The following is a 24,746-nucleotide window of genomic DNA, read 5'->3' as shown; positions in this document are numbered from 1 at the left end:
GCTACGTCCTTTCACATTCAGGCAGGGTGCTTTTCAGATGGACTGTGAGCTCCCCTCTTTCTGAGCCAAGACACAGGCAAACTGGACTTACTGCCATGATAGATGCTGCAATTTTCTAGGAAATTGTTGATCTTCTGTAAGCTCTCTATTCATCTGTACTAAAAAGGAAAATACAAATTAGGTTTTCTTTACTAATTCACAGTAAAATACAATAAATTCAAGACCACTTGGCAGGGTAGCTGGTGAGCCTGGCAAAGTGGAAGCTAAAATTTCAGTATGACTCAACTGTGAGTTTTAAAGAAGTTAATCAAGTGAACAAATCTGAGTAAACCACAGCTTCCGGTGTATATGTTCTTCCATCAATCTCTCTTGGTTAAACCCAGGGCTAAGGGTTGCTTGATACTGCAGTGTTCATATGAAACTAAGGGAAACAGTATCATGGTTCAAAAGAACCAGAAAAAAATCTTTATGCGTAAGCAACATGAAATATCGTTGCAGATGAACCCAAGGGTTTGGTAGAGCTGGACATTAGTACACAGATAACTGTATAGATACTACTGGAATTAACTAAAAAGGAAATGTTGCAACTTCCTTCATTACAAACTAACAATGCAACGGTACATCTGGCTAATGTAGGACACTCTTTCTTAAATCTAGAAAGATATCTTGACTCCTAAACAGGATCCTAAACAGATAAACTCAAAGGATGATTCCCAAGCTATCATCTTTTCAGGGAAATCGTATCTATCATATACCTCCACATCATGAAGCTGCAGTGGTGCAATGGGTTAAACTCTTGTGCTGGCTGAACTGCTGACCTGAAGGTCAGCAGTTCAAATCTGTGAGAAAGGGTGAGCTCCTGTCTGTCAGCTCCAGCTTTTCCATGTGGAGACATAAGAGAAACCTCCCACAGGCTGGTAAAACATCGGGGTGTCCCCTGGGCAACATCCTTGCAGATGGCCAATTCTCTCACATCAGAAGCAACTTGCAGTTTCTCAAGTTGTTTCTGACATGGAAAAAACCCTCCACGTCAGGAGACCATCCTTTGAGCAGGAGATAAAAACTAGGACAAGAGCAGTGGCAGAGAAATTCAACACAGAGACTGAAATGTTTATGCCTAGTTTATGAAGTTAGGCAGAATTTTAGAACTGGTGCTTTAGAAATAAACCACCAGAAGGATGTATATTTTGTACTCCTGTTCTAAAAGATAAGCTCTTGCTGAGTTCTAAGCCTTTTAAAGTATTTTATCACTGTAGTTAATATATGATACACATCACTATACCTTTGGAATGGTCAGGAGAGATAAAAAGTGTAATAAAACAGCGGCAACGATTTTTAAAGTGGCAGTACAAAATGTGTTCTGCTTTATTTGAGTAACTGTATATCCAAAATTCTCAGAATTAAAAATAAATAAAAGAGAAACAAGGAGGAGAACAATTCTGTTTTTATTGAATAATATCCATTTATTTACGTTAACGTAATTATTTTTGAATTATTCTACAAAGAAGAATATGAGAAATTGCATTATAGCCAGGTTAAACATTCGGCTATTTCAGGGTCAGAAAAAACATTTTCCTCTTTTTGTGGAGCAGTAAAGGATGCCCCTAACTCTCAAAACCCTGACTCATAGTACATAAAACCCCATTACGTTATTTTGGCAATGAGACAGGACACCTTCTGCTATTGTGTCAAATAAACATAGAAAACCCATAAGAAAACACTCCTTCACTGAGCTATAGTACTCTTCATTGGGAATATTAGTTGTTTGTCTTTATTCACATATTAAACTACTTTAACTATTTCACTAGGTGTGGTCAAAATTCAGCAGTTCTTACTGTAACGTGAATGTTATATTCTGAGAACAATTCAGGCACTGTTCCAGAATCCCCAATGAATAGACTGTTTTTGTTCACTACCTCTTGGTTTTGTCACAATCACTTTGTTGACTTAAACAAGATTAGTAATTTTCATGACAAAAGCCTTAGGAAAGCTTACCTTTTAAATAAGAAATAGATTATTTTATTTGATTGCTTTTTCTTCTTGTACTTTCGCCATTTTGTTACTCTCTGCATCAACCTTAAAGATAACACAGACTGACATTAGATGGATACAAAAGTCAGATAACTTAACCAGCACAGAAATTATCCCAAGATCTTTGCATATACAGAATAATATTTTGAATGTTCTGAAAATCATTTTGACACTGGAAAGAAACTGACTCTAATTTCTTAGCCTAGTTTTTGAATGAAAGAGATCTCTTTTGAGTTATTCAGTGAGGTAATTTTTGACTGAACAAGATACCTACAGAGAATAAGAGAGAATTACTTAGGCCAAGTTACACAACAGAAAACAGGTTTCACCGAAATATTAGGGAGAAATTCCTGATGGTAAAAGTTGTTCACCAGTGAAAAATGGAAATGTGATGGAGTTTCCTTTTCTGGGGAATTTTAAACAGAGGTCGGATGGACATCTATTGGGAGTGCTCTGCTATTGTATTCCTCTGTGGCATGGGATTAGACTGAATGGCCCTGGTAGTCTCTTCCAACTTTTATGACTGTAGTTAGGAAAAATAGTTTATTTTTGTTGTTTATTGCAACATTTATATCCCCTCTATATTGGCAAAAAACAAGTAAACCAATAATAATTAATATATAATTAATATAAATGAGTTAATATAGACAAATTCACTATGATTACAGGATTAGGTGCTATGATTTTAACAGTTATGTAAATGTGTTTATATGGTTGTTTATTATTTTAATTGTTTAATGTGTTATGTATTTATATGCTTTTATGTTGTATTGCAGCATTGAATTATTGCCAAACTGGAAGCTGCTCTGAGTCCCCTTCAGGGTAGAGACAGTAAATAAATAAATATCAGACAGGCAGGCATAAATCCATTGCCTAAGTCCAGAAACAGATGAAAGCTCTTTCTCCATCCCAAATGCCACAGCACTGGCCTCAGAGAGAGAGAGAGAGAGAGACAAACAAGCAGTATTTATTAAATCCAACACCCTTCCTCCCCTAAATACCATCCCCTTTTCAATGTATGTTGTGTCTTTTTAGATTGCATGTCTGAGGGCACAAACTGTCAAATTGACAATTGTAAATACTGAAGGTCTATACAATTTACAAGCGCCTTAGGATTCTATTCGCATTTAGGATTGATTCTTATTGTTCCTTAGGTGCTTTTCATTTAAGGTCTACATGTTCACTATTTGAAAGACTGTTTAACCCAGTTGTTCCCAACCTGTGGGTTCCCAGGTGTTTTAGCCTACAACTCCCAGAAATCCTAGACAGTTTACCAGCTGTTAGGATTTCTGGTAGTTGAAGGCCAAAACATCTGGGGACCTACAGGTTGAGAACCACTGGCTTAACCAATCCGATTGCCAACCTCATTGGGAGCAACACCTGAACAGTGACTCACAATAACCTCAGACTTGAACATTGTGATCTCTGCATGACAGAATCAATCATGCTCAATCCCAGGAGTGCTGGGATTGTAGCCCATGTAAATCAATGGAGAACTGTACCTTAACTGTTATCAAAAATAGGAATCACCCCCCTGTCTGAGTAGTCCATCCTGGGAAAACCTTAACAAACCATTAACCTACTCTACAATTTAAAAACATATTGCCCACCAGGGAAAAACCAGTTCAAGCCAGTTGGTGTTTGTATAGCTATAAAAAACCACCATAATGAACATTAACAATAATTTATTTATTTATTTATTTATTTATTTATTTATTTATTTTATTATTTAAACTTATATGCCGCCACTCCCCTGGGGCTCGGAGCGGCTTACAAGAATAGCTAAAATCTAACAAAGTTTAAAAGCAATTTAAAAGCAATTTTAATGATCAACATACTATACAAAGAGTTCAGTTGGCATATCATACTGCATCTCGTTTTAGTTAAAAGAAACAATGAGGGACATTCTAAATCAAAACAACAATGCAAAGACATATATATAGGACAAAGCTTAGATGCCATACCTTGCCACTTGCTTTTGCAGATTTCTTCTTTTTTGGAGTATCTTTCCAGAGAGATTCTATATTTATATATGCCTGCAAACTCCAGTCATACAGTCGAGAACCAGTTACCTTGTAAAAGCCAGAGATGCAATACAATCAGTCAATTATACAGTCAGGTTTCTGGGTTTTTAACTTTATTTCAGGCTTTATAAGCTTTCAACTGACAAGTTGTATTAGGGTTGCTAGCTGAGTCACTTGCAGCATTTAGCACCAAGGAACTCCAACAAAACTGATCCTTCCAAACAATTAAAAGGGAAAACTCTGTATTAGACAGTTAAACATTATACTAATAAGATATGTGTATAGCTGCACTGCTTTCAAAACATTTCCCCTAAAGATTGGTTGCTTTGGCACAAAAGACAACCTATATGTGGAATTTTTATTTCCATCTGATAGAAAAAAATGCTAAGAATAACAGTTTGATATGTAATTATATATGCAAGGGCAGAAATGGGTCAAAAACATATCTCAGTTTAACATCTAACAGGAACCACAACAGAAATAATCAACAACATCTTCAACTTAGCCAGTACTACTTTATCAAATATTTACATGCGTCAATAGCAGTGAAAGCAACAGAACATGAAGAAATAAGACCTGGTAGAATAAAAACAAAGCCTCTTCCAAAGCAAACAAAGCATGCTCTAAAACATGTTGTTCAATGATAATTCAAATAGCACTTTTAACTATTCAAAATGTCACAAAACTAATAAGAGCTGGATAAGAGGAATACTGCAGCAAAGTCAAGTCTTGCCACACAAGCCATCCTAAGGGTCTGTCACTGTCAGAGGTACTTCTATCTCAGTTTATTATCAAGCATAATTCCAGCATCACCAACTCCAGACAGTGCTTTTAAATATTTCCAAGGCTCTGCCACTATAAATTCTCCCCTCTTTCCCCTTCACCATTTATTTGGTCACACATCCTTCTTCTTTCTTGTTATCCTTTCTGCAATGTATGATGGTGTTCATTTTTACTACTCCTACAAAGCACATTTTAGAGACATGTGATTTTACTGATGTTGACCCTGATCCCAAGAGAACGACAGGAAATGAATGGAGGAGAGTCACCCATCTCCGTCAGCAATCCCCATCTTCATCTCACAAGGTTCAGGAAGAACTCTAGGCCCATCAGAGACGGTTTCTCAGGATCTCCGGTGGTTGCTGAGGATGGGCATAATGGAGGAAACCTTGGACTTCCATAACTTATATTTGGTACCAAGACACTAAAACAATATATCATAGCCTTATACCTGTGTATAAATAAAAACATACCACTAAAAGATAGTCAAGTATGTGGTGGAATGAAATTCATGTTTGACCAGTCCACACATTGTTTTGCCAGAGAAAGAAAAATATGCTATGCAGTTGATCAATAAAGAAGTGGTTTACTCTTCGTAATTCAGAACAACATATTTACAATCATGTGATCAGTCGCATCAACTCACATAATGTACTTTTAGGAGAGATTTAAAATTGTCTTTGTTCATGTAGATAAACTCCTTCAGCAACTCATGAAGCAAGAGCACACTCCAAACTGTCTCTCTGCAAGCACGTGCATAGCTCAAGCCTGAGCTATGTAACAGTATCCAAAAGTCCATGGCTCAGCCTCTCCCCGGGTGTAGCCCGACCAATCAGCTTCATGCATCTTATTTTACAGTTGACACACACACTCTAACTGATTTCTTGCATGCCCCAACAGGATAGAGCATAGCATGGCTTTAGCAATTAAAAAATAGTTTTCCATAAGGAGAGTGGAAAGATACAGTTAAATCTAAAAGAGCAGCTCAAAGCCTCAGCAAAAACCAATATGCAGCAAGTCCAATAAATCATTAACTACACTATCAGACATCAACCTGTAAACACTATGTGGTTCCTCTGTACGTAATGTCTTTGCATTTCATTTGCTTTTAATACGCCCTCAAGGCAACAATTTGTTTTACAGTTCAGCAATTAACGACTTTGAATGTATTGTGCTATAATAAAGGATACTCAGTTAACATATTTAAGCCATAAACACATGATGGGAGGGTTGCAACTGCTTTCCTGGTTTGCAAAGCAAATATACAATTTTACAGACATTTAAAAAGTATGCTATATCAAGTGTTTTTGAGAAGTATTCCACAAGTTTAAAAAATCATGAAATTTTGAATAAAAACAAATACTGATTTTTTAAATGACACTATTACAGATTATGCAATCAAGCTTTCAGACAGGAAAGTTTAAAAAAAACCAATTTGCTGGGTCGGGTGATCTAGTGCAACTGGTTCTTCAACATTATTTGTGGTAAGGAAAATAAATGCAGTTCCACTGGACAAACAAGCAAGCACAGCAGCAAAACAGTGCTCTATCTTGAACAGAAGATCAGAAAGCAACTGCCTAACTATGCAAATAAACACAATACACATGCCGGACTTTTTTAAAAGTCCAACATGTATGAGAAAACTAGTATGAGAAAACATCTCATGTTGGCTTTTCATCATGTAAGCTTTATAGATAATTCAAACAGATTCACTCATTTGCAAAAACTTAAAAGTCTGCCTCCTTGACATATTAGCAGAAAAAGTAGGTTTCCCTATACTGTGGCATTCTGAAACTCTAGACTGTGGTATCAAACTATTTGCAAAAACAAGCTGCAAGAAAAGCAGACAAGAGCCTCTGCTTTGTTGTACCAAAAATATAGAAATAGAGTTACCAACTCATAGTTACTAACCTTTCCAATAGCAATGGCTTGTTGTGGATAGTAGAGAGAGGCACAAATTCCTATGAAGCTTACTGGATACACAAACCTCTTGACTTTGGAACCTATATCACAGAAAATAAATTATTTTACAAAGTTTCTGCAGACAACATTTTAAACCTAATGTACTAAGTAGGGTGACCCAGGTGTTAAAGAACAAATGGGTTGCTGTGAGATTTTCGGGCTGTATGGCCATGTTCCAGAAGCATTCTCTCCTGACATTTTGCTCACAGCTATGGCAGGCATCCTCAGAGGTTGAGAGGTCTGTTGGAAACTAGGCAAGTAAGGTTTATATATCTGTGGAATGTCCAGGGTGAGAGAAAGAACTCTTGTCTGCTTGAGGCAAGTGTGAATTTTGCAATTGATTAGCATTTAATAGCCTTACAACTTCAAAGCCTGGAGAAAATGCTTCTGGAACATGGCCACACAGCCCAGAAAACTCACAGCAACCCAGTGATTCCAGCCATGAAAGCCTTTGACAACACAAAGAACAAATGATTTGATCAGAGTAACCTATGCACATTTACACAGTCATTCATGATAGAAATTATTTTGAAACTAGATGGATGAAAATGGCTTAACAATGGGATTCAATCAGATAAAAAGAGAAGGTGACAAAGAACAATAGTATTCTGAATGCAAGGGCACTCCAGCCTGGCTTCTCAACCTAGAACAGATCCTACCTACACGACACCAAATTCTTCTTTAAATTATCAAGCTACTAGCTTGGATACCTGGCACTGTTTATGTTATTTGAAAAAGTTGGGTTTTTTTATTTTACAAAATGCATAAGGTTGTGGGTAATCTACAACTCACATCATGCCAGATTAATTCCCTGAAACTCCATCAGTAGTTGTTAAAAGTTTGTCATGTTGAGCAAGTTTTCTCTAGATGTATCATTGGTGGGGTTTAGCATGATCTCTGGCTCCAGGATAAACTACAGCTCCCTCCAAGGCATGTCAGTCCCCTCAAATCCCTCCAGTAGGTTCATTTGGTCATGGGACTTCTGTGTACCAAGTTTGGTCCTAATCTGTCATTGGTGGTGTACACAGTGCCTCTGGATGTAAGTGAAAGAAAGGTCAGTTCCCCACAAACCCCTCCAGTTGGTCATGGTGGTTCTGTGTGCCAAGTGAGGTCCAGGGCCATCGTTGCTGGGGTCCAGAGTGCTCTTTTATTGCAGGTGAACTATAAATCCCAGTACCTACAACGACTATAAATCAAGGTGAATTTTCCCCAAATCTCTCCAGTATTTTTCTTTGGTCATAAGGATTCTATGTGCCAAATGTTGTCAAGGTCCATTGTCAGTAGGGGTCACAGTGCTGACTTGATGCAAGGTGAACGACAACTTCCATCATGTGGAGTCAGTTCCCCAAACCCCTCCAGTCTGTTCAGTTGATGAATTCCTCTCTGTTTGCTGTGTGCCATAGAAAAGGGTTAAGAGAGATTCAGTTGGCAGGGTCATGCAAATTCCACACAAGGAACCCTGGCTGGAGGAAACATGTCAAATCTAGGATGAAATTGTCTCCGAATGAAAGCATTCCTTGGGTGGTGGGACGTAGTGTTTGGGGAGTACATTGGCAGTGTTTGGGCTACTTCTTCATGGTGCTTGCTGTAACCTGCAATGTCAGTTGAGAAAGTGCCTTTGGAGGCTTCTCAGCACTTGAAACTATAGCCTGTTTGTGGAGGTGGGAGGCTGTCTGTGTAAGTGGACACCTCTGCTACATACACACATACACATTTTTCACTTTTATTATCTGTATAGATAGATAATATTTCAAAGTGAAACATAAGTATGCCATGAGTCAAAAAATGTGTTCTTCATTAGAGGAAAAATAATACGGACTCATACACTTGTTGCTTATTAAATGTAGAAATTAGACTAAGAATTTAAGAGCGTCTAGCACTATTTTATTTAGCATTTTCCAGGGAGAAACAGAACAAGATTATTAATGTGGTCTTTGCATTATGTGATAATCAGACCTTCAGGAACAGGTCATTCCCAAGAATTTTCATCTCTGTCATGACCACACTGAAGGAGTACATTCAGACCCAATTTTAAAGACAGACTGTATAAATGATCACATACCTCTAGCCAGGAACAACCCAATAACACCAGCAAAACCGATGACACCAAGCCTTGGGTAAAATCCTGGAGGTGGGTTTTTGAGGAGTTCACAGCCTTCTAAAATAAAATGTAGGCCACAGGATATTACATGAAGGAGATATCTACCATAACATCAATGAAAAGTATTATTTGTATTTCTCTTTCTTACTGCAGAACACTGGTATATCTACATATGTCCAAATGCACCGGGATTGTGACACAGCTGGCTGAGTGTCAGCTGCATTAAGATCACTCTGACCAAAAGGTCATGAGTTCAAAGCCAGCCCGGGTTGGAGTGGGTTTCCAACCAACTGTGTAGCCTGTTGTTGACCTTTGCAACCCGAAAGACAGTTGCATCTGTCAAGTAGGAAAATTAGGTCCCACCTTAAAGTGTGGGGAGGCTAAATTAACTAATTTATGAGGCCATAAAAAAGACTCCAGCAAAGCACTCCAGCAAAAAAGCATGCAGGGAATGCGGAAGTACTTCATCAGTGTCGCAGATGGATGATGAAAGCGACAGCTCCCCTGGCGGCCAGAAAAAGTTAAATAGCCTCTGTGTATGTCTGTATATGTTGTATGTCAAAATTGGCATTGAATGTTTGCCATATATGTGTACACTGTAATCCGCCCTGAGTCCCCTGCGGGGTGAGAAGGGCGGAATATAAATGCTGCAAATATATAAATAAATACAATTTTCCTCCAAAGAGTTTAACTCAGCATAAGTAATTCTCATCCCTATGTTATCCTCACAATCCATCTATGGGAGGGGGGGGGGGGGGGAATGTGAGTGGTGGTTATTAATCCACAATCATCCATTAGCTCCTTAATCAAATAGGGATTTGAACCTGAATCTCCACGCATTAGTACAGTATGACTCCCTTATCCACAGATTCAATATAGGTATGTGATTTTACTTACCCGTGTTCTAAAAGATATTCCCCATCCGGGAAGTGTTTGTGGGCCTCTCTAGATCCTCCAGTGCCATTCTATGGAATGCTTCTGACCCAAGTACGGTCGAAGTATGTAAAGGTTTTCCCCTGACATGAAGTCCAGTCGTGTCCGACTTTGGGGGACACGACTTCTAAGCCGAAGAGCCGGCATTATCCATAGACACTTCCAAAGTCATGTGTCCAGCATGACTGCATGGAGCACCATTTAGCAGCTCAGCAATTTAACCCACTGTGTCACCAGGGGCTCCAGAAAGTACTGTATATGATTTACTATTATCAAAGGTTTTTGGTATCTAACAGGTGCTTGGAATGTATAACCTTCTAATCATGATGTTACATCAACTCTTCCATCATCCTCACAAAGGATAAGTCACTATTCCTACTGCTTGAATAATTATGTTTTAGTCCACATGTCAATGTGACTATTGTATCTTAACTGTTATTTAAAAAGGGAGCTATGCCCTTCTCTGAGTAGAGTAGTGAAAGCTATGAGCTTAGCTATGCTACAAGAACCTAAAAGAAGCACCAATCTCTTCTACTTTCTCAAATGTGGTGCAGTTCCCAGGCCTTTTTTGAGTATTTGTGCAGAGAAATGTCCATGGTAGCTAGGGGCAGCTGTTCCCCTGAGGCAGCGTTGGTGCTTTCCCTTCTCCACAGAATGACACTCGACTTATCCATGGGTCACATTAAAATCCATAATTTTGGTCCCAAAACATGCCCTCAACCTATACACAAGACCAACTTCTAGAAAAGTATATATATCTCTGTATATACAGTAATTCATCATTGATATATACTAAGTTATATCCAATAATAAGGTGCCTATCTCTTCTCCTTTTCAGCCTATCTCTTATCACTATTACCATATTTCTATCTTGGATCTAATAGGTTTAATTTGTTTTAAATCCAATATGTTTCAATAAAGCCCAATGCATACTTGAAATAAATATGCCATGTAATAGGCACCTTATCTCTCTCTAGACCAATGTTTCTCAAACTGGGCTCCTCCAGGTGTTTTTGACTTCAGCTCCCAGAAATCCCAGCCAGTTTACCACCAGCTGTTAGGGTTTGTGGGAGCTGAAGTCCAAAACATCTGGAGGAACACAGTTTGAGAAACTGCTCTAGACTATATCAGATATATCTGATGAAATGGACAGCAATGCATCAAATATTATGTATTTATTTATCGTGTCAGGAGCAAACCAAACAGTTGTACTGCATTAAAATAAAAAGCACAAAGTTTGCAAACTTGGCATTCTATTAAATGTCCTTTGACCAGTAGCTGGCCACTTGGAGTGCCTTTTATGTTGCTATAAGAAGGTCCTCCATTGTGCATGTGGCAGGGCTCAGGTTGCATTGTAGTAGGTGGTTTGTGGTTTGCTCATCTCCATACTTGCATGTCGTGGATTCCACTTTGTAGCCCCATTTCTTAAGGTTGGCTCTGCATCTTGTGGTGCCAGAGCACAGTCTGTTCAGCACCTTCCAAGTCACCCAATTTTCGGTGTGCCCAGGAGGGAGGTCCTAATTTGGTATCAGCCATTGACTGAGGTTCTGGGTTTTAACCTGCCATTTTTGGACTCTCGCTTGCTGAGGTGTTTCAGCAAGTGTCTCTGTAGATCTTAGAAAACTATTTCTTAAGTCGTTGGCGTGATGGCTGATATCCAAACACATGATGGCCCGGAGATGTTACTGCATTGCTCCTTTCTCTATTGGTTGCTACTTCCTGGCAGATGTCAGATGGTGCAATACTGGCTAAACAGTGTAATTTCTCCAGTGGTATAGGGCTCAGACACCTCATGATAATGCGGTATGTCTCATTAAGAGCCACATCCACTGTCTTAGCGTGGTGAGATGTGTTCCACACTGGGCATGCATACTCAGCAGCAGAGTAGGAAGCGCAGGGGCAGATGTCTTCACTTTATCTGGTTGTGAACCCCAGGTTGTGCCAACAAATTATTTTTTCCAAAATAATCTCAATGGTGCTACAGGATTTTAAAAAAGTAAATGTATAATATGAGTGTATAATGTATAATATTGGTATAATATAATATACCAATAAAAGTATTTTCCTATAATATTCTATTAAAATGATAAAAGAAGAAACAGCTTGTCATATTTATGGACAGAATTAAACTATGTTTTGGGTGTTGAGAATATTTTTTAATCCATTAACTCCTTGTCCCTGTGCCATTAAATGGGTGGCATACTTCTGTTCAAGATATAGCTTTCTTAAACTGCCCTCTGCTTGATGATATAAAGCATCCTCATTTTGATTTGAATGCCTGGGCAGAATCCAATTGTTTGACAGTCCAATTACATTAAATTACATTAAATGGTACCCACATGACCCTTTTATGCAGTAACATTTTTGTTAACTACCCCTGTTGTTTGAAGGAGGACATATGATTACAGTCATAATGGTAAAACAATGATTGCAAACAAAAATCAGAACATTCAATGTCATTGTAAAACAGACAAAACATGATTCTTAGGGAGTTGCCAATTCCAATTTAGTTACACAACTATGAACAGAACGTACCTCTACCATATTCAGCCGCTTTCTCTACTTTGGGTTTGGCTTTGCCACAAAAATCCTAATGAGAAAGGAGGAAACAGTGAAACAGCTATTGCTGCGTTGTAAGCACTTTACATGTGTTACCAAGCTGTTTATATAGAAATTTTGCAGAAATTAAATTCATGCATAATTAATCTGCAGAACTACTAACTATGCATTGGCTCCAGCCTTCCAATAAAATGTCAATAGCACATGGAAAGGAATCTAGTAAGTCCCATCAGGTAGATTTTCTAAATGTCCCTGCTGTTTTGCAGAAACACTACATTGGAAGTAAGATCCCATTTCCTGCCATACCTATTCTTTCCATGTTATTTCTATCTCTGGTACCAAATGTAAGAATAAAAAATAGTGGTCAGGAATATATTTTCTTCATTAACTGAAATATATCTCTGTAATTTACATGGTTTTTTTCCTTCTTCCTTGACCTGGTTTGCTGTTCTTCTTTTGAATAATTAATTCTAGTTCAAGACAACTGCTTGATATTCTGCAACTATAAAACAGACAGCTTATGAAAACAATCTGAACACTGACATATTTGTCTAGTTAGTACAAAACATACAAAACAATAAGAACTAATAAAATTGATGTATATTAATTTTACAGCCTTTTACAGAAACTGAACAATTTTCTCTATGTCTGACCTAGGCTTCTATCCAGACACAAGAGGAAAGTACCAGTAGACACAGCTCAAGTGTGCAGTTCAAGAGTGGCATATGCCCTCTCCTCCACTTTTGCAGCAGGGCGACTGACAGAATAGCCTTGCAATACTGGAAAAAGTCCAAAAGAAGTAAGGAAGAAAGCACTATATATCAATGCAATCATAAACATATCAGGAACTGTAAGATCAATGATATGCTGGGTTAGGCATGCTACAAGAAATGAAACAAGAATACAAGTACTTGATTTTTAAAGAGGGTTACATTATCTTTGCTTCACTGGTTTGGAAGAAGTGCATGCTTTTTTAAAGAGGCACGTGTTATTTTTGCTTTATTCGTGTGGAAGAAAAGATGACTTGCTGCCTAATGGAAACCTCTTCTAAGTTACCCTACTAAACATGGTTGGATGTTTCCTTCACTCTTTTTTTCCCTTACCTTTTTCTAAGCCAGCATCAGAAACTATTCTGTATGATGTCACGTGAGGTCATGTTCCAGAGCCCATATGTCAGCTCCTTCTCCAAAGGCTCCCTCTGCTCTTGATAGCATTAAAGTAAAGTGTCTTTCTCCATAAAGAGAGAGATAGAAGGTGATTGCTCTGCACCTTTCCTCTTCTTGAACAAAGCGACTACCCTTTCTTGTCTAGTGATAGTGAAAGGAAGCCTTTTTCTAGCACTGAGCAAGTGGAGATGCTTGGGAGAGAACCTGCAGAACTCTTGTGAACCTGGTTTTTTTCCATATGTGTTCCAAATGGGCCAAAGTGACTCGGTGACAGTAAAATGGAAAGGGGAAAATAAGCAAAGAATGTGTGCAAAAGGGACAGATCGTAAAGTCAGTGATAAAGGTCAACTGACTCACACCTCGTGATTCTATATGCAGACATCAATATTTTAAATTTTATAAGTTTGATATCCAAGTTTCACATTTCAGGAAGCCACCAAAAAAGAAATGTGATAACTTAGTGTAAATGGAACTTTGTTTAAATGTCACTAAGTAACTGCCCATTAACACAATAGTTGTTCGGTTCAAACACCTTGATTATTACGCAAGGAAAAATGGCCAGACATGTGCATCAGTCAGATCTTTACGCTTTTTAGCCAACAGAAAAGTGCCACTTAACAAATTCTTTCTGGATGCTTTAGTGGCAACATGGGAGATGCATTGCCATTCACCTATTTGGACTGCAACTTGCTTGGATCTCTCTCTCTCTCTCTCTGTATTTCCACAGCATTCAAAATTCTAAATAGAAAAATCCCTTTGTCAGAACCTCTCAGCTTACAAAAATAAAAGTCCATGAATAAAACTGCTTCCCACAAATAATGTTTTCAACCAAAAATTAATTTGTGAATATCTGAACAATATCTAATTAGGATGCTAATTTTCAGTATCGGTAAAAAAAAAAAAAAAACTTTGTTGGGCAGTTTGCTTGGTCAGTCACCTATATTTTCAGAAAATGGAAGAATCAGACAAAGACAATACTGAAATGAGCTCAATTAGTATGCAGGGAAGCTAGCTTCACCCGCTAATATTTTCCAAAATAAAAATTATAAGCTGATACAAATTCTTCAGTTGCTCAGACTCCTCTAAAGATTATAAACTACTATACCTGAAACCAGCCTGTATATGGCTCCAAGGAATGTCGCACATGAGAGATACCTTCCTCCAACTGTGTTTGCGGATCTTCTACATACTTTGATTTTGGTGCTGGACTGGTATAGAGTGAAAGCTGTAAAAAGCAGAATTATTTACTTTGTAGGAAAACTAAGAGCTTGGGAAATTAATCTAAAGTTTAAAAAAAGGCACTGTACAGCACTGTTCACTGAAAAACGCTTTGTATGAGCAAAATCAGGTAACAGAAACTTCTATATTAGGAATCTACACACAGAAACTGGGGAAATGACATTCTAAGACTATTAATCATACAGAAGTCTTACCTCATCAACTCTCAGTAAGCTCTTTTTGGAAGCCTCTTTTTCTGGAGCAGCAGCATATACTTGGAAAGTAAGGAAGCTTAAGCTAACAGGAGCAGCCACCAACTGCTTTACCTAAATATAATGAGAGTATATGCATTTCATATGGTTAAATGAAATATGTAACACAAATATATATACACCATATATATCAAATATGCATACAAAATGAGAGCCACAGTCCATTAGATACTTGTATAGTTTTTTTTAATATAAAAGACCCTATTGTGCAAAAATCTATTTTAGTGAAAATACATTCCTTCATAGGAATAAAAAAACAGAACAAAAGGCATTCCTGAAAAAGAAACAGAGAACCATACAATCATGTTTTCAAAGGAAAGATTTAAACATAATTTTGAAGCACATTCACTATGTTGTTCTAACTGCAATAGAAATTACTCCCCCACCATACTCTCAAATGGTCAGGGTGGCTTAATTATACCAACAAAACAAAGATGTGCCATTCTAAGGCTCTTTTTGAAAACCTAAAGAATTTGTTCCACAAAATATTGGGGGAAAGCAAGGTAAAGGTTTATAACAAAGCAAAACACATCACAGGCAAAACTTGCACTTGAGCCTCTTATTTTCAGTGATGTTAAAGACAACGTGCTCTTGAGAGTCACATAATCAAATATGCACAAGAGCTTAGTAGCAAAATTGTGCTAGTTATAAGAGCATTTCACTACCTAGTTGCTATGAGTGAGCGTTGTTGTTCATTCGTTCAGTCACTTCCAACTCTTCGTGACATCATGGACCATCCCACGCCAGAGCTCCCTGTCAGCCATCACCTCCCCCAGCTTTTTCAGAGTCAAGCCAGTCACTTCAAGAACCCCATCCATCCATCTTGCCCTTGGCCAGCCCCTCTTCCTTTTTCCTTCCATTTTCCCCAGCACCATTGTCTTCTCTAAGCTTTCCTTTCTTCTCATGATGTGGCCAAAGTACTTCATCTTTGCCTCTTCTATCCTTCCCTCCAATCTGCAGTCGAGCTTTATTTCCTGAAGTATGGACTGGTTGGATCTTCTCATGGTCCAAGGCACTCTCAGAACTTTCCGCCAACACCACAGTTCAAAAGCATCTATCTTCCTTTGCTCAGCCTTCCTTAAGATCCAGCTCTCTTATCTGTAGGTTACTACGGGGAATACCATTGCTTTTACTATGCAGATCTTCATTGCCAGTGTGATGTCTCTACTCTTCACTATTTTATCAAGATTGGACATTGTTCTCCTCCCAAGAAGTAAGCGTCTTCTGATTTCCTGGCTGCAGTCTGTGTCTGCAGTAATCTTTGCACCTAGAAATACAAAGTCTGTCACGGCCTCCACATTTTCTCCCTCTATTTGCCAGTTATCAATCAATGGGTAGGCCGTCGGATAAATTGGTCTGATCTGTAAAGGAAAGCATTTATGGCCTTAACAGACATCTCTTGTTCTCTTTTTTGTAGTCTTTTTTATTTCTTTATATTGATTATTAGTTATTTTTGTAATTATTCACAATTCATTGGACGGTTGCTTTCAGTATGCTAACTCTTTATCTGCTACCTTTTATTTTAGTTTCCCATCTGTTCTTAACTGCTTGAAGAGTCTCCTCGGTCATCCAATGAGGCTTTCTTTCTTCTTAGTTAAAGTATGATTCTTTTTGCAATCTAACCTGACAATATACTGGGCTTAGGTCCAAATATCTTCTGGTTTCGTCTTCAGGCCAATTTGCCCTTTACATGGTATTTAATGTATTATTTATTAATTTACTATTTTTGATGTCATATTCTGACACCATAGAAATTTGCAAAATAATAAATAAATGATCTATTCAATCCAAAAAGGATATTCAAAACCAAATCATATCATATATATAAGCAGCCACTATACTAAAGGAACTCAAGAACTTAATAGAAGCCAAGACTGTTAACCGTCAGCTTAACATTATATTAAAAAGTGCTCAGACAGCACTGTCTTCACTTAAGCAGAAGTTTATTACTCTCTACTAGACTGTGTTTCCTTAATGCGTTGTTGTCTCACTTCTCCTAATGCTGTCTCAGCACAAGAAAAACAACTATCTGAAAGGCAGTTTTTATATCCTTACAGTTTTCAAGAACAACTAACTGAGAAATTCAGAACTATGTACTCTTCTCTACAGGCAATAATCATGAAGCAGAACTGAAGGGAGGGGGGCGGACCTTATTTCTGCAAACAGCTTGCAAAAATGCTGTTTGACCACTTTCTGTTCACAAAGAAATGGTAAGGATACATAACACCCTACTGTTAGGCTATTTAGAAATTGTCTGTGAAATATTCCATTCAAACAAGCTTTGCTTGAAATACCAGCTTATAAATAATAAGAACTCAGGAAGCAAATATATAACCATTGTATGTAACACTCTTGACTAGAATATGGTGGAATACAGCAGCTCACAGAGAAATACCAGTATAGTTAGACCTTGATTCACAAGATGAGTTTGACTACATCAATATTTTCCACTTTTTCACATTATGTTGTTATATGTGGAAGTGGCAGGCAGGACCAAGTCTTTTCAATTTTTTGTCGTATAAAACGTGGTCTGCATTAAATCAATCTTTATATTACATGGGATTCTGTAACATGTTTTATAGTTTTTTTGAAGGCACATTGGGACCCACTGTTGCTCTGTACAAACCCAAGACACATCTTCGAAAACATCTCTGGTTACATGGTAGAAGGCAAAAGTTGGCCAAACTATATTTCAGAAAAAATCATCGACCATTACTCAACTTCTTTTTGATCAGTGCTGTAGTTTATCTTTGTTTATATTGCTGGGGGTTAGTATGTCAATCACCTTGGAGTGTGCAGCTAAGTCTGGAAAGTACAGGCAAATGAATACACCTGATAAGCTTCTAAGGAAGCGCAGCTTGAAAAACACTGCTTCCTAGTCTTAACTGATTTTGTCATCCTTTCTTTCAAAATAAATGACTTACTCCTGTGGAAGCATGTATAGGTTGTAAAGTTATGATCCCAAATAAGTCTCCCATTGCACCAACTCAGTTCAAGGCTGTATATCCATTCCATTTTCCATTATGGCCACACAATGTGATCCTTTACATCAGTGGTTCTCAACTTGTAAGTCCCCAGATGTTTTGGCCTTCAACTCCCAGAAAACCTAACAGCTCATAAACTGGCTAGGATATCTCGGAGTTTAAGACCAAAACACCTGGGGACCCACAGGTTGAGAACCACTGCTTTACACTGAATGACCTTCTTTAAGGGAACAGGAAAATTATGTGTGGCACAGAATGTACAAAACCACAAATAAGTGACATATTTGAACAGCGGCAAAAGTCTGGCCAGTAACAGAAACAAAAGAATTACTTTTTTTTAAAAAAAAGTATAATGATGGATGTACAGTTGATTTCACTAAAGTTATTTCAAGAACACATTTGTTTTTCCACAAATGTGTTAGAAATCTGAACTACATCAAATATTGCTGAGCATGAACCTTACTATACAAAACATCCAACTTACAGAATTTGATCCTATAGCTCCCCCTGTAGAAAGGCAGAAGAATATTCAGAGAGCAGAGAGGTAGCAAACTGTAAACACACTCAAATAACCAAGGTCCTCTTATTAGCCACTAAAGAATAGTTAATTACTTTAATAAATAAAGAAGCAAGGATAAATGACTGATGTTAAGTGATTTTGCAAATTTTTGCTTCAATATCAGAAGCAAAAACACTCTCACTTAACATCAGCCATTTGTACTCAGGAATGGAGACAGATTTTACAGCCGGAATCATTGGGTGTTGTGTGGTTTCCAGGCTGCATGGCCTGGATCCTCTGAAGATGCCAGCCACAGATGCAGGCGAAACTTCAGGAAAAAATGCTGCTAGAACATGGCCATACAGCCTGGAAACCACACAATACCCCAGGCTAAACATTTTTTCTTCAAAGGCAGGAAGTAGTGTGTTTGCTTCTACATTATCTGTTGAAAGGGAGCAAAATTGTTTATTTATTCCGCTCTATTTAAATTTGATTGTTACATCACAGCCACACTATTATTTCTGTCCTTGTGAAAGGAAGACAATGGAAACTTAATGACAAGAGTGACCTAATCATTATAGTGACACTTGAGGCTAATACTAAGATGGCCTTTGAATGACTTGGGGGGTGAGAACAGTTTCCCATATACACAATTCTGGTTTCACACATAGAAATTCTTATATATTTCTCCTTACATTTACTCTTTTCCTATTGAGGAACTCACATTGCATCAAACTTTGGAAGCCTGGACAATATTCAGGAAAGACAAAGTTTGCTGTCCCAAACATATGAAGACTAATACATCAGAGAAGGCTGATCAAGCGCAATGAAGAGTTCTGAAGATTTCAAAAGCTTCCTTACTATTGTAAAATTGAAAAAACATATAAAGGTGTCACTTTTATTAGGAGCATTTCTTCCTCTAAAATGACTATTGACATCCAAACATAATGAAGAAAAGTGTGATCCTCAACAACTTGTGCAATATATTTTGTATCCTTTGGATGACCCAATTTAGGCATCACCATGATATATTTTTAGATTATACTATATTCCGATGCATGGTCAACCCATAACCACACACACATGTATATATTTGCAAGGGCCAACCCTCCATCTTAAATTCTCTGGTCTCAAAAGAGAGAAGGGGTTCAATTTCCATGCTGCCAGCCTTTTCCCCTTTTTTTATCATATCTTAATTATTAGATTATATGATTAAGTACAAGTGACTGTTTTGTTATTCCTCTGCTTATAAAAATGTATAACAATATTACTATGCAGAGGGTGTTTTAAAAATATGGATCTAATTTGAAATTGCTGTAATTCTGCAGCCATAAACCACCCCTGAATGAAACTCATACCACTTGAAAGGGTGGGCATAGAGTTTCAAATTACCACTATATGCCTCTCCCAGCACACAAATGGCCACTAGCCTGTCATTTGCAAGATGGCGACTCCGCAACCTAAGTCCTAATAAGATATTCTCCATTTGTAGAGTTATTTTTTAGATTTGTTTCTAGTTCAAAACAGTTAGTAAAACTTGCCATCGTGAAAAATACTGCTTTGAAATTGGGCCTATCATTTTGAAATAGTCTATAGATCTACAAGCCACTCTAAACACCTTTGCAGAAGCATACGAGAAGCTCCGCCTGTCATTGAACATCGAGAAAACCAAAGTGCTGTTCCAGCAGGCATCAGCCAACCATTCCCCAATGCCAGAAATAGAGCTTAATGGTGTAACATTAGAAAAACCTCTCCACCAAAGTAAACATTGACACCAAAATTCAACACCACCTGAGCTCTGCAAGTGCAGCATTTTTCTGAATGAAGCAGAGAGTGTTTGAGGACCGGGACATCCTTAGGGATACCAAGGTGCTTGTTTATAAAGCTATAAAGTTATTCTCCGCTCGCTCCACACGCTCGCTCCAGTCATCTGGGGAGGCCCTGCTCGTGATCCCACCCACGTCGCAAGCGCGCTTGGTGGGGACACGGGACAGGGCCTTCTCTGTGGCGGCCCCCCGACTCTGGAATGCCCTTCCAAAAGATCTTCGACAGGCCCCTACTTTAGCAGTTTTCAGAAGGAACCTAAAAACTTGGCTGTTCCGATGTGCCTTCTCAGATTAGGAATCCCCCATCCCAAGTCCTAGAAGCACTTTAGTACAATCAATATTACTGCACACCGCACTATTTAATCCTACGTTCCTCCTGCCATTTCAGCACTTTTAACCCTGTACCCCATTGCGCCGGCCGGCCCAGTTTTAAAGTGTCTTGATGTATTGTCACTGTTGCTGTTATTTTGCTTAATTATTTTGATTTGCTTTGTTTATTGTTGTGTTATGTTCTACTGTATTGTGTTCCGAGGCTTCGGCCTGTGTAAGCCGCATCGAGTCCTTCGGGAGATGCTAGCGGGGTACAAATAAAGTTAATAATAATAATAATAATAATAATTGTCCTCCCAACCCTGCTATATGCCTGCGAGACATGGACAGTCTACAGACATCACATGCAGCTCCTGGAACGATTCCATCAGCGCTGCCTCTGGAAAATCCTGCAACTCTCCTGGGAAGACAAGCAGTCAAATGTCAGCGTGCTGGAAGAAGCAAAGACCACCAGCATTGAAGCGATGGTCCTCCGCCATCAACTCCGCTGGACCAGCCACATTGTCCAGATGCCCAACCACCGTCTCCCAAGGCAGTTTCTCTACTCTGAACTCAAGAACGGAAAACAGAATGTTGGAGAACAGGAAAAGAGATTTAAAGATGGGCTCAAAGCCAACTTTAAAAACTCTGGCATAGACACTGAGAACTGGGAAGCCCTAGCCCTTGAGCGCTCCAGTTGGCAGTCAGCTGTGACCAGCAGTGCTGCAGAATTGGTAGAGGCACGAATGGAGGGCGAAAGAGAGAAACGTGCCAAGAGGAAGGTGTGTCAAGCCAACCCCGACCGGGACTGCCTCCCACTTGGAAACCGATGCCCTCACTGCAGGAGAAGATGCAGGTCAAGAATGGGGCTCCACAGCCACCTACGGATCCACCCTCAGGTTACCACTCTTGGAGGACCATCATCCTCTGACTATGAGGGATCACTTAAGTAAGTAGTCTATAAATAATTATCACAGCCAAACAAAAAAAAGTGTGGTGTATTAGTTTTTAGGCTTGTTCCTAGGGTTATTTGGGGTGCTAATTTAGAAAAATGCACTGAATAGACTACATCAGTTCTAGTTTCGTAAATATGGTTCTTATGGTTTTCTATGGGCAAGCAGATGGCAATTGGTTGATGGCATATGTTCTGTATCTCAGAAACCAGAACTGGTAAGAGGAAACTGGTGTCGTTTTTTGAAGTTGCAGGTCAAATATACCCAGAAAGACGGATAACATTTGAGGCAGCAAAATGAGTGTTGGTCAGTATTATATGAGTCTGTCTGTGTGTCTGTTTGGACATATTCATCTGTGTGCATATATACAGTCACCATATGACATTCAGATATAGCCTTAACAAAGGTGTTATTGGTTGAACACCCCTTACTCAGAAACCCAGCTCCTATATAAAGAGAAAGAATTAGTGGGTGGGAAGACATGAGCGGTAGAAAGAGGTAAGGCCCAATCCTTCATCCCAAAGGCCACTTCACTGGCCTCTATCCCCTCCTAGACTGCCATCCCCTTTTCTTTTTGCATCATGTCTGAATAAGATTGTAAGCCTGCGAGCAGAGAACTGCTTTGCTATTCTTCTATTTATAAAGTATGTACAGTAATTGCACTATGTGTGTGTGTGTGTAAATGATTATATACATGTGGATGTGTGTCTGAATGCACAAGACATTCTGATTCATCCTAACAAATGTTTAGAAATCCTAAATGCTCCTAGATTCTTCACATGGGTGGCACCTCTGATTGCTGATGGCTCAATGTACACACATGTTGTTTCATACACAAAATTTTAAAAGAAATGTATATAAGATTCATATCATGAGCTATAACTTGTAATAGAGTATGATTTATATGACAGTATGATGAGACGAATGACTTTTGAGTTTAGACTTGGGCCCCATCTCCAAGATATGTAATCTATACCTATACCTATATATAATATCTATCTATCTATCTATCTATCTATCTATCTATTTATTTATTTATTTATTTATTTATTTATTTATGTAAAACATTTCTATTCCGCCCTTCTCACCCCGAAGGGGATTTAGGTCAGAGCACAGCATATACACGGCAAACATTCAATGCCGGGACACAGATAGACATACAATAAATAAATATTTAAAAATATTTATCAAAATATTAAAATACACCATTTATAACCGTCCTAGTCATCCGTGTCAAATCATTGGCCTGATCATCTTTCCTATTGCCGCTTTATTGCCCTGACCCAAAAGCTTGGTCCCACAGCCAAGGTTTTACCATTCTTCTAAAGGACAGGAGAGAGGGGGCCAACCTGATCTCACCAGGAGGGAGTTCCATAGCCGGGGACACATCTGAAACTAGACTGGTAAGTTTTGTACCTGTGTATGCTGAACACATGAAGGTTGTAAGTAAACCAAATATGTTTTTAAATCAAAGTCCACATCAGGAGTCCTCAAGCTTTTTAAACAGAGAGCCAGGTCACAGTCCCTCAAACTGCTGGAGGGCCAGATTATAATTTGAAAAAAACATGAATGAATTCCTATACACACTGCACATATCTTATTTGTACTGCATAAGACACTTTAAAACAACACAATAATTAAAATGAAGAACAATTTTAACAAATATAAATTTATTGGTATTTCAATGACAAGCGTGGGCCTACTTTTGGCAAATGAGATAGGATTGTTGTTGTTATTGTGTGCTTTCAAGTCATTTCAGACTTAGGTTGATCCTGAGCGAGGGACAGTAAATGACCTTGGAGGGCCACATCCGGCACCTGGACATTAGTTTTAGGGACCCTGGTCCACATCATTTTAGTATTGTTGAAAGCTTTCATGGCTGGAATTACTGGGTTGTTGTAGGTTTTTTGGGTTGTATTTTCCTAGTTTCCAACAGACTTCACATGATTTAATGATGAAGGCAAAACGTTAGAATATGACCATACAGCTGGAAAAACCTACAACAACCCAGTACTTCATTTTTGTCTCTCGAGTGCATGACATAAAACAAGTTGTTTTATTCATTTATTTATTTAAAACTTTTATATCCCGATCTTCTCTACCTCTGCAGAGGGACTCAGACCGGCTAACAGCAAAGATTCAATGCTAACACTGAAAATCTAGACATAATACACAACATTAAGTTACCAATTACATGTAAAAATTACAAAGATTACATAACATTACATAGAAGCTGTTCGCCAAGATAAAATCGTATCCAACTCAATCAGTATGTCCATTCCATATATTGTGATCAGTACCATTAGTCGATTGCCGGTCTCAAACAACATTCTGCAAAAGCCAGGTTTTCACTAGCTTCCTAAAGGTCAGGAGGGAGGGGGCAGATCTAATTTCATTTATGGGAGAGTATATATTTTTGGGCAATGAAAAACACTTCTGAAGTATTGCTGTTTTGTATGCACTGGCAAATCTCTGATTTCCTAACAGATCTGAGACAACAGGTTATTCAGTCTAACAACTGAAACCATTACCTTGAGTAATTATATCTGGTTGTATACCACAAGAGAAGGTTCTACTCTAAAGGGTCTTTGAAAGGTCGTGCTTTTCTAAAAGGTTAGGATCATTCAAAAGGTGTTTTCCAAAAGGTTATGAATGCTATTTTCCAAAACACACACACATATACATACACACAAAGATATTGCGAAATCCAAAACACTTCTGATAAGGGTTCCTCAACTCTGGGCTTAGAAGTGTTTCTTCCTCGCGCCAAATGAGCTATTTCTGCGCTTCCAAGACACTGGGAGCTCCCTCGCACGCTTTTTCCTAAGCTGTTTCCATGACAACGCTACAAAAAAGAGCCAAACATCGCCGCGACCTCTTTTCGAAGAAGGCCAGAACCTCCCCGCGGGGAAGCAAGCCATCCCATGCATGTTCCCGCTCTCTCCCTCAAAACAACGTCGGGGAAAACTTTCTCACCTTGAACATATCCCCGCGAGTGAATGACAGCACCGTTGGTGAATGACGGCGCAGCGACGATGACGTCATTCACCAAGCGCCGCGTACGGGTACCCGGAAGGCCCATGTTTGGCGCCACACGGGCGCCCTTCGAAACATGCCGCGGGGAGAGCG

At 38.6% G+C, this 24,746-nt stretch overlaps 1 protein-coding gene across 2 annotated transcripts; it reads right to left on the bottom strand.

Moving 5' to 3' along the window:
- Window positions 1-60: 60 nt before the first annotated feature.
- APOO (apolipoprotein O) lies at window positions 61-24,733 on the bottom strand. 2 transcript variants are annotated; one of them, XM_060770112.2, is made up of 9 exons: window positions 24,594-24,733; window positions 14,990-15,100; window positions 14,662-14,781; window positions 12,367-12,421; window positions 8,860-8,955; window positions 6,747-6,838; window positions 3,996-4,103; window positions 1,996-2,076; window positions 61-153 (listed from the first exon to the last, which is right to left on the bottom strand). In XM_060770112.2, exons 1-8 carry the CDS (start codon window positions 24,660-24,662, stop codon window positions 2,020-2,022), a joined length of 708 nt encoding a protein of 235 aa, XP_060626095.2. In that variant the 5' UTR covers window positions 24,663-24,733; the 3' UTR covers window positions 61-153; window positions 1,996-2,019. The 2 variants fall into 2 exon arrangements, with proteins under 2 accessions (XP_060626095.2, XP_060626094.2); XM_060770111.2 differs by having other exon boundaries at window positions 61-158; window positions 24,594-24,732.
- Window positions 24,734-24,746: the final 13 nt, after the last annotated feature.

This window comes from Anolis sagrei, chromosome 3, assembly GCF_037176765.1.
Source record: "Anolis sagrei isolate rAnoSag1 chromosome 3, rAnoSag1.mat, whole genome shotgun sequence".
NCBI classification, from domain to species: domain Eukaryota; kingdom Metazoa; phylum Chordata; class Lepidosauria; order Squamata; family Dactyloidae; genus Anolis; species Anolis sagrei.
This window is presented reverse-complemented; position numbering and strand designations above follow the sequence as displayed.